The sequence below is a fragment of the Clytia hemisphaerica genome, unplaced genomic scaffold, assembly GCF_902728285.1.
Source record: "Clytia hemisphaerica strain Z4C2 unplaced genomic scaffold, Clytia hemisphaerica genome assembly, whole genome shotgun sequence".
NCBI classification, from domain to species: domain Eukaryota; kingdom Metazoa; phylum Cnidaria; class Hydrozoa; order Leptothecata; family Clytiidae; genus Clytia; species Clytia hemisphaerica.
In genome coordinates this window covers 29,705-40,923 of record NW_027104443.1, presented here as the reverse complement: position 1 = coordinate 40,923, position 11,219 = coordinate 29,705, and the positions used below count along the sequence as shown (strand labels likewise).

The following is an 11,219-nucleotide window of genomic DNA, read 5'->3' as shown; positions in this document are numbered from 1 at the left end:
ATTGGTTCTTATTTTACGTGTTCATTTGTTAAAGTTTCTTTTTTGTTGTTGAAATTGATATCAGTTAAAAAATTATGTCTTCAAATTACCCCCCCCCCTAAATTAAAAGTTAGAAAATTTTCCTCCCCCCCCCCCACTTATTCGGACCCACCCCCCCCGTCTATTCGGGAGACAAGAGTGGTCAGTAACATTTCCGAGGGTCATTTTTTAGGGGAAAATCGATGTCGTCGCAGTAATGGACAATCTCTAGAATGGCCCATTTCATTAAAGCCAATTAAAGGTTTTGTTTTTAAATAAGAGTGATATCGTTTGCTTACTCATCAATTTTAACTTACAAGCTTTTCACATTAGATTGACACGTATGTGGAGCAAGATGATCAGAAAGAGGGAAAGAAAAACAAGTTTTTGTTTATATCAGCACAATATAACAATATGCAAACACTGTCCCGATATGACATACGTGTCTGATATGAAACGGGAACACTTAAAAACGTAAAAACAAAACCTTTAAATGGTGTCCAGGCAAATAAGTGCACTTCTACTTTTTCTATTGCTGTTTATAGATTTTCTTTCTCACAAAATGAATTTCGAATGCAATTAATAAAGCGTTCGATGAAAAAAATGTATATAAAAAACATTAAAATTAATTTTGTAATCATTGGTGCGGCATCGAAGAAAGTGATTAACGATTAATTGCTTTTTACAGGATGCAATTAACGATTAATTGCTCTCTTTTAAGGCGCACCAAATAAGAAAAAATAATTTGTGTTTAGAGCTCTTCGATGACAATGCGTGTCACTGATCTGAATCCTGTGTACGCATCACCAATGTTCGTAATAGCTTTACATTTCCCAACGTTGAATCCAACACTCACAATGCCTGATTTGTTGATTTTGCAAACACCATTCATTGTGAAGGGGATATACTCAGATTGCCCCTTGTAGCCCCTGTAAAACACATGGTCTATTGGGTGAGGAGAACATTCTTTTCCATCAAAGGTGACAAACCATCGACTGCATGCTCTAGCCTTTCCTTGATATACATTTGAAGAGATTGTCACCATTAAGTATGAGTCGGTTTTTGATTTTGTGAAAATGCAAGCCTGTTCATTTAAAAGATTGAAAAAGAAGTTATAAGTAATTATTATAAACCTGTAGGCAAAAACAGCCATTGAATAATGCCTGCTTTACCATGACTATTCTACCACGGTAAAAATTTTCTTTAGTTTTGCTTTCAAATTTTGCTTTTTTTGTCGTTCTTGTTGTTTTCAAAGAAATTTATCAAAATAAATCACCGCAATACCGGCACATCTTTTTACGAAATACTGACACCGACATATTTTCATATTTTTTTTAGTTCTAATATGCGATAAGAGAATAAGACGAATTTCTTAGAAATAGTCCTTTATTTAGCACCGTTTCTCCGACGTTTAAGCAAAATTAACGTATCAGTGAAAATTTCACATTCTCCATCACCGAAAATCATCTCAAAAACCAAAATACCGACACAAAAAAGGTGAATACCGACACGTACCAACAAACTGGTACGCCCCAAAGCTGGGTATTTTCAGAGGATTCGCAATAAGGTGATATTGCACTAAATGCTCTGCTATGGTTACTGTCAATACTTGAAAGTTTTTAACGTATTGAAAAAAGCCATACCTTAAGCAAGCCAGAATCTTTAGATGATGTAAAATCCCAGGCACATTGTTTAAAGTTTCTGCCACCAATTGAACCATCTGAAATCACAAAAATAGAAACAGCTATTGGCCTCAGAATTCACACCTTAAAGATCTCTATTACACGACCACGCCGCTTTTTAATTTCACGCCATTGCGTCATATGTTTCAAAAATTCATGTCATAACGGACCACGAAACCCAAGAGCAGCCGCCGGCGGACTTTTTTGAAATATCTGTTCTTTTTTTCCAGAAGAGTAAATTTTATGGATAAATCTAGGAGAGTCTTTCCTCAAAACACCCAGGTAAAATCCAGGGGTCGCCTTAAAAACATCTGTTCTTGAAATCCAGGAGCACATTTTAAGGAAAAAGACATATAATTTTTCTAGCGGACAATCTGTTCAAAAAATCCAGGAGCTAAACTGTGAAAAACACAGACAGATGCCAGATTTTTTTCCAGGGAGCTTCATAATTTTCTTAAAAGGTCTCATTTTCTAAAAGCATTTTAACTTTTTTAGAGAATAGCTGTCATATTTTTCTAGGAACACAATATTTCTAGAGAACAGATATACATTTTCGAGGAGTCTTATTTTTTTCCCAGAACAGATGATATAATCCAGGAAAGCCCAGGATACAGAACAGATAGTTTTTTCCAGGAGAAATGGACCTCAAGAACAGATATTTCATACTTCCTAGCCGGTGGCTGCTCCTGGAAACCAACCGCTGGGGGCTTCTTATTATAAGTTTGTCACTTTTATGCTGATGTTAATATTTCATTTTTATGTGTACAACGATTTGCGAAAGTTTAGTGAATTTTTCATAATTGCCGTGTTTAAAATGTGTTTTCTGACTGATGTAACCAACAAAACTATAGCATGGTATACATTTTCTGTTAGACAAACTATTCCTGAATCTGAAAATTCAAAAATTGCAATGAAAAAATTTGATGAAGAAGAAAATGAAGACTTTTGCGAGGAAGAGTATTTCAACTTTGAAGAGCTTAGTTTCGGCGACGAAAAAACATTTTGAAAAATTTTTGGCAGTAGATGGTGTATCTTTTACTGAACAATAAAAAATTTTGCGGAAAATTTTTGTAAATGCTTCTTTGTCTCGAAATCTTCAAAATAGTGGCTTTTCATCAATTTTTCATCTGGATTTTGCTTAAAAAAAACAGTCATAACTTTTGACACGTCTTTTTAGAAAAATTTTCCGCAAAATTTAAAATAGTTCAATTCTTTGCAGACAGTGTAAAGAAATTTTGAAACAAAAAGGTTAATTACCCATTAAAACTTAGCACTTTTTATAAAAGAAGGTGATGCAACATATTATTAACGTCTTTTTGCGCCCGTCAAGGGCGCCTTAATGAGGAGTACCTAGGGAAAATCTCACGATTCAGTTTTCCGGCTCGATTATTCATGTTTGTTCTCGATCATTCATTTTTTATTTTGTGTTTTTTTCACGCATGTTAATGTTAACAGAGACAAGAGCCTTGCTCGATTAAACTACTTTTCGTAGTATTTCCCCGATTTCCTATCTTTCTTCCGATCGGATTCATTAAAAGGTTATTCAAGATGGCTACCGAATTGAATTGAATTGAATTTGAATTGAATATATTTTCGCTGCAACACAGCAGGATAACCCCTTACAAAAAAAAAAATAGATTTCTCTAATACAATGGGGAACCTAGAAGAAACTGAAAAATTATTACAGAACTAAAGAACAAATGAATAAACGATTATCATAATATTACGAAGCGATAGTGTTTTTGATCATTTGCATGCTGGCATTGCAAGTTTCATCTTTTTGAATTAGCTCTAGCTTGGCAAATTAATTCTTGCATCAGGGACATGCCTTTTTGCATCGTGTAAAGACTTTATTTGCTCTAGTTTTCGTTGATTTTTATGAACTATTTTTTACCAAAAGTGAGACTTATTTTTTGCTTTGTTTTGGTTTGTTTGTTATTATGATTCCATGACATTCCATGATGATGCGATGGTTGATTGCAATAAAAAACATATTTTCCTGTTGGGCTTGGAGAAAGTTATGGATGGATTATTGGATGAAATATCCTAACGTATACATTTCCTATGTAAATGTAATGAAGAAGAAGAGAGAAGTAATTTTCACCAACAAATTATGGCGGCTTTCACTGCAAATCGATTGAAGACGATAATGTGATGAACAATATTCGATGAACTTTTAGATCGTATACTGGAATTTCATTAAGTAAGTTGAAAGTATCTTTCAACAAATTATGGACAAAAATCCAGACGGTGCGATTATCGATTTGCAATTGATGCATTGGAGTTTTTTCACCACTGCTGCGATTTGATATTTAAGACGATGATGCGATAGATGATTTGATGAACTTTTAGATCATTTATTATCATAAAGTGTTACTGGGATTTGATTAAGTAAGACCAAAGTATTTTTCAACAAATTATGGACAAAAATCCAGACGTTGCGATTATTAATTATTGTGATTGCGATTGATTGATGCATGGTTTGGGCGGCAATCGAAAATATGTTCCGTTCGCGTCAAAAATCTTCTTAAAATTGAGTCGGTCGGTCGGTAGTAAATTTAGTCAGGCAGTTACATCAAAATGCCTCGAAAATGTCAATATGAAAATTGCGTAATCAGAGAACGTATGTCTCGCTCATTATAAAAAGGCCGAGAAAAACTTCCAGTAATTGGATTGTAACATCGAGTTAAGTCTCTTTTGTTAAGTCACCAGGGGGTAAATAAAACAGACCTTGATACATTTATCGTTCGTTTCAACTTGACCATTTGTTTAAAACTCAGCCTCCTAAATATTTGGGGTAGGTAAAATATGTACAAAGAAATTCATACTTTTCCAACCCGGCCAATCTTTAAAAAAGAAGCGAACAATAAAATGTAATTACCCTTTCCAAATAAACCTCTTCGGTGGCGAGCGTAGTCTACTCTGACGTAATTGTAAAATTTATGTAATGGGAGTTTGACATAGTAATGTAATGTTGTTTGGGGAATTATGAAGTTCTCTGGGATTTCGATTGCATTTATTCAGGTTGATTTTTTATGACTTCTAATGGTACTTTTTCTAACGAGTTTGATTACTCTGTTCTCACACTTATGTCTTTTTTTTTCGCGTCCTTTTCCGTGATTACTTTTATTTATATTTTTAAAGACAGGTAAGAAGGCATATTGATGTAACTGTCAGGTTTTTTGGAAAATGGTTTCAAAGTATTTATTCGTTCGCTTGATGAAAAATTCAGACAATTTTCTGACTCGTCTGACTAGGAATTTTTGTCTGCCAAGAACGGAACATATTTTTGATTGTCGCCTTGGAGTTATTCACCAAACTGCGATTTGATATTGAAGACGATGGATGATTTGATGAACTTTTGGATCATTTATTATATGATAAAGTGTTACTGGAATTTGATTAAGTAAGACCAAAGCATTTTTCAACAAATTATGGACAAAATCCAGTTCTTGTGGTTATTAATTGCGATTGCGATTGATGCATGGGTTTGAGTTTTTCACCACTGCGATTTGCTATTGAAGACAATGGGTGGTTTGATGAACTTTTAGATCATTTATTATGATAAAGTGTTACTGGAATTTGATTTAAGTAAGACCAAAGTATTTTTCAACAAATTATGGACAAAAATCCAGATGGTGCGATTATTGATTATGATTGATAAATAATCAATTATGATTAAATATCGATTGCAGTCGATCAGTATCAATTTAAGTACATTACATCGATTACCTATTGATTTTTACTGACTTAATAACTAATTGATACATTAACACAATCGATAGATAATTAATATATACTCACAATTGTTTCAATAAACTATGTATCAATGCAATCAATATTTTATAGATTACTCATTGATTGAAATCGATAATCGATTTTATCTTTTTTTTATATTTTATTTATGTTTTACTGAACTAAATTTCTTCTAGATGACTTTGAGTGAATTATGTTTAAAAAAAAAATATTGATTTTTGTTGTTCTGTTGTTGTATATTGATTTTAGGTGTTCTACACTTGGAAGCTGCTAAATTTATTTTTTGTGTACAAGGACCATAAAGGAGTGGCAAAGAAAACTTCTTGTGTGATTTTTAAGAAAACTATATATTGTTTTGTTTTTACACATTTTCCTTGCAGTTCTTATAAATAAAACTTAAAAAAGCAAATTTTATTGCAACTTTCTGACTCATTTAACATGTCATTGAAATGGTTTACAGAAACTGTAATTATTTGGGCCTCCTGCTTTTTGTTTCCTTGGTTATCACTAACCGACGTCAGTTTCCCAGAAAAACATTGCAACGGGCGCATCATAGCCTTGGCTATTAGCTAGTTAAAGTTCATAGCGTCATTTCTGCAATTAAATTCTTAATTACTCTGAAGGGATTTGATTAAAAAGCAATTTATAAAGGCAATTCTTTGTTAAAAGTGTTTAAAAGAACCTAAAACATAACTTTTATGTTCAAATACTAAAATCAATTTTCCGACTATGGTCAGAGCCCTTAAACTTAGACAGTCCTATCATCTACACCAGGGCTAAACTCTACAGCCGATTTTTCCGTAAACTACCGTAATGGATGTTAACTGCACGCATGCATATTTCCCTGCGTTTATTATCGTTCCAATGGTGTCGATTTCATCGTCTAGTTTACTTTTCTACTACAGTGCCGTAGAAAGCATTTTCATATTGGGGGGGCTGAAGTTTAGTGACACCGCGAGGGCCAACCAGGGGGGAAATTTTGAAAATTTGAGCTCTAAAGTCTGTTCACGATAAGTGTGCACTCTTTTTTCTTTTACCTATAACTTTTGAAGGAATTCTTCAATCTTCATAAATTTGGTATTGTTGGAGAGATATTTGTGAGTGGAACAATTTAAAATCAAAAAGTCTTTAAAAAAATTCTAAAAATGAAGATGAAAATGAAGAAGAAAAAAATGAAGATCTTGTAGAAAAGTGCTATAACCATCATTTTCACTTAAATGAATCCTTGATCATCGAACGTCATCACTGTGAAAAAAATTCTAAAAAATAATAATTCAGTCAAAAGATATCAAACAAAGTTATGAGCTGATTAACGTCTAAAAACCCTGTTTTCTGCTGTTTTCCGCTGTTTTTTGGGGTCAATCACTTATTAACTTTGTATCATAACTTTATATTGAATAAATATTCCAGTGAAATTTCTTCACAGTGATGACCTCCTAAGATCAAAGAATCTCTCCAGTGAAAATGAAAGTTATAGCACTTTTCTACAAGATCTTCATTTTTTTCTTCTTCATTTTCATCTTCATTTTTAGAATTTTTTAAAAGACTTTTTGATTTTAAATTGTTCCACTCACAAATATCTCTCCAACGATACCAAATTTATGAAGATTGAAGAATTCCTTCAAAAGTTATAGGTAAAAGAAAAAAGAGTGCACACTTATCGTGAATAGACTTTAGATTGCTTGAAAATGCACTCATAACATGCACTTAAAAGACAATTATGACAAATTAAAAAAGAAAAACTTTGCATTTTGCAAAATAACTATTTTTGAAAAAATTATTGGGGGGGGCTTGCCCCCCAGTTGCTACGGCACTGCAATATACATTCAGTTGACGAGTTGACGCTCTCTAATTTGACGTAGGCCGTGGCCAGTGGATTGTTATTGTTTCAAAAATAAATAAAAATTTCAAAATGTCGGTGAATAAACTTTTGATATCTTCCTTGGTCAATTTGAGGGTGCTGATTCGGAATTTGAATGTTACCAAGCTTGAAAACCCGCAGTTTTTGCGTAATTTGCGATTTTTTGCGTTTCTAGGCAAAATTGTAAGCCCTGAAAATTTGTGATTTTTGGGGGGTCTTCAAAATCAAAAAAGACCTATACCACGTGATAGAGCTCTTCAAACTGAGCAAAAAAATGTATTATATCAAAGTCTCAACTTTTTTAGATAAAAAGTTATAGACGATTTTATGGTCAAAAATTGATTGAAAACAGGGAATTTCCCCACAATTTGCATAATTTATGCAAAATTATAGCATTTTTTTACCACAAAAACGCCCATAACTTTTGATTAAGAAAAGTTGAGACTTAGATATAATACATTTTTCTGCTCAGTTTGAAGAGCTCTATCACGTGGTATAGGTCTTTTTTGATTTTGAAGACCCCCCCCAAAATCATAAATTTTCAGGGGCTTACAGTTTTGCCTAAAAACGCAAAAAATCGCAAATTACGTAAAAACTGCGGGTTTTCAAGCTTGGTAACATTCAAATTCCGAATCAGCACCTTCAAATTGACCAAGAAAGATATCAAAAGTTTATTCACCGACATTTTGAAAAAAAGTGAAACGTTTTGAGGTACCTGGCCATGGTCTAACGTTCTACTATTCGATAGGCTCCCTTATTCGATGAAATTTAAAAACCCCATCAACTAGAAACTCTCATAAACGACGCTCCCTTATTCGATAAGCTCCCTTATTCGATGAAAATCTAAGATCTAAGGGTTTTGATGCTTGATCAAGAACTGTTTTTTGCCTATAAATGCTATGCATGTAACAGAAAAATAAAGGAAATCTTTACAAACCTTTTCCAGGAGGGCCTGGAAGGCCTGGTTTTCCATTTACCCCAGGAGCTCCATTGATACCATTTTTTCCATCTAATAAAGAAATTAATTTGGATTACTTTTCGTATAACGGAATGTTATCGACCGCCGGAGGCGGTTTTTTTCATAGTGGTACGCTAATCTCGTTTTGCCTTGGCTCATTACTTTGTCTACCATTTACTTTCGTTTTTTTAACTAGATTACCCAGGTGTTTCTCTTTTTTTTCCCTGAATGTCTTTTATTCGTAATTGAATAATCGAGACGTGAAAAATGACTATATTGTAATCTGTTTTCAATGAATAATCTAAAATGTACTGGAGATGACATGTAGGCGTTAACAATGTGCGCGCACTCTTTCGCGAGCGTGCGTGATGCGTGAAGGAAGGCGGGCGTTTCAGTGTGGTTTAGATCCACACTGTGACCTAGTATATGTTATACAAAGAGTAGTACGAACTAGGTCACAGTGTGGATCTAAACCACACTGAAACAACCGCCTCCCATCACGCATCACGCTCGCGAAAGAGCGCGCGCACATTATTAAACGCCCTACATGTCATCTCCAGTACATTTTAGTTTATTCATTGAAAACAGATTACAATATAGTCATTTTTCATGTCTCGATTATTCAATTCCGAATATATAAATCAGCTCGGAAAAAGTAATGAGCCAAGGCAAAACGAGATGAGCGTACCACTATGAAAGAAACCGCCTCCGGCGGTCGATAAGTCAAAAAGATATCCTCTGATATGATATGATAACGTGTATAAAATTCCCGTTCGAGATTTACCCTAAACTAGCAAACTAGTTGATTAATCATGCCACAGGGTGTCACAGGGTGGGAACATAAAGGCGGCAGGCGTTTGCTGGAATAAGAGCTGCGTAGGAGAACGAGCAAAAGTTGGTGAGAGGCTGCTGATTAACATCAACTTTCAGCCCTTGCCGCCGACAATATCTTTCTATGCTTACCTAACTCCGACGCTCACTTTTCCCGCGTGATACCGTTTCTATCCCAACTGGCGTGTCGGACTAGAATTACCCCAAATTCGGAAAACTGGGTTCAGAAATACAATGAATTTAATAGGCTTTAGCCATTCAAATTTTTGATTCACATTTAGTTAAATTTAAAGATCCTTCATAGAACCTACTAATCAATCAATTAGGTTTCTAAAACTCAAAAAGGGGCTGGTCAAAAAGTACGTAACGCTCAAAAGTAAGTAAAATTCGACCCCACTCCCCCTTAAACGCTTGCGTACGCTTTGACAGTACCTCCCTCCTTCTGTGTGCGAACTCTTTTCTGATAACCCTCTCCCCCTCCTCTAGGAAAAAAAATTAAATTAATACAGAAATAGACTGACGCAAATTTAAAGTTTAAATTTAGTTCTTCTTTTAGCTTTGTTCTCCTTTCATTTTTTTAACGATTACCACCTAATACTAAGGCCAATAGAATACGAATCTTTCACATTTACCTTTTCCTGGAACACCTTGGTCTCCCTTGGTTCCATTTGACCCCGGACGGCCTTGAATACCTTGGGGACCTTCTGGCCCCGTCGCGCCAGGTAGTCCGTCTCTGCCGGCTAGTCCCGGGCATCCATCTTCCCCATCTCGTCCGGGTAGTCCGTTCAAGCCATCACGACCGTCTCGACCCTTTCGACAAGGCTGACAAGTGGAAGAATCCGATTCAGCGAGGGTTTTCTAATGAAAAAGAATAGGATATTGTTAGGAAAGATTGATATGTGCTTTTAGTGTTGTAGCATAAAGCTCCTAGACCCAATAAAAATCTCTTTGGTGGTACTTTGAAGTTCTTTGGAAACTCAACCTCTGATACCCAGGGTAACAGTTAACCCTATTCGGCCTATGGGGGGGGGGCTCTTCTTGTTCGGAGGTCAAACTATTAGTAATAGCTCCTGAAATAATAGAGCTTTTGCCGTGAAATTTTCTGTAAATTCCTAACTTTTATTTAGCTTCAAAATAAAAAAAAATTTGACAACTAAATATTTTCACACCTTGAGCATGATGACATTTCTGACAGTAAGGTCTCACAAAAATTGACACTTTTCCAATACAAATTTATTTTCAATGTCAAATATATCGTTTAAACCGTATTTTATTGAATATTTAGGATAAAATAAGCATTTTAAACTCAGGCAACTTTTTTCTAATGCCTTTGTTAGAATACAATAGCTATTTATAAAAACAAAGGAAATTTTCGGTTTTTGCTCACATTTGGCATGATGAGTGACGTCATCAAAAAAATCTTTTGTCAAAAGTTACCTTATGAGACAAGGATCTTATGTGCTAAATTTCATCCAAAAAGATCCACGAGATCAAAAGTTAAGGGGTGGTGCAGGAAAAGCCCCCTCCCCCAGTTCTGAACCGCCCCTAAAAGCCTAGGTTGAATATGGTAAAGAGTTAAGTGAAAATAGTAAAATTCAAAGAACTTACTTTTTGACTGCTTTTCGCGTCTAAAACTGCTTCTTCATTTCCAAATTCGCTGATCGAACTGGTTGAGCCAAGTACCACCAAAATTTGAATGAAAAATATTATTTTCTTCATGTTTGACTTCTCGGAAAGTAGTCGCTAATTTTGTTGATGGTTTCGTAGATTTCTTCAGTCTTTTGTGCTCTCTTCTCTATCTCTTTCGTTTGTGTCGTCGATTGCATACGTTTCGGAGTTAAAAGGAAACTCAAAAGCCATATAGTTCCCAGATCTTTTTTTTTATTTTTGAGGTTGGATTAGAGCTAATGTTGCTCCAGAGATTTTGGAAAAGAGGATAAGAAATGCGCTATTCATTTATTGAAACCTAAGTTGTAGAATCTTTTGTTTCTATTGAAATGTCTGCGGTCAATCGATTGTTTTAATTTTGAACCAATCAGAGCACTTGATTCGTTATGTGCACAAGACTAGAAGTACAAACATGCAGGTCGTGTGCGGCCACCAGGCGGGGAGA

At 34.8% G+C, this 11,219-nt stretch overlaps 1 protein-coding gene across 1 annotated transcript; it reads right to left on the bottom strand.

Annotated features, from left to right (window-relative positions):
* Positions 1–548: 548 nt before the first annotated feature.
* Positions 549–11,044, bottom strand: LOC136820995 (collagen triple helix repeat-containing protein 1-like). Its single transcript, XM_067077229.1, has 5 exons — positions 10,715–11,044; positions 9,739–9,964; positions 8,255–8,326; positions 1,662–1,738; positions 549–1,102 (listed from the first exon to the last, which is right to left on the bottom strand). Exons 1-5 carry the CDS (start codon positions 10,823–10,825, stop codon positions 770–772), a joined length of 819 nt encoding a protein of 272 aa, XP_066933330.1. The 5' UTR covers positions 10,826–11,044; the 3' UTR covers positions 549–769.
* Between the last annotated feature and the right edge of the window lie 175 nt (positions 11,045–11,219).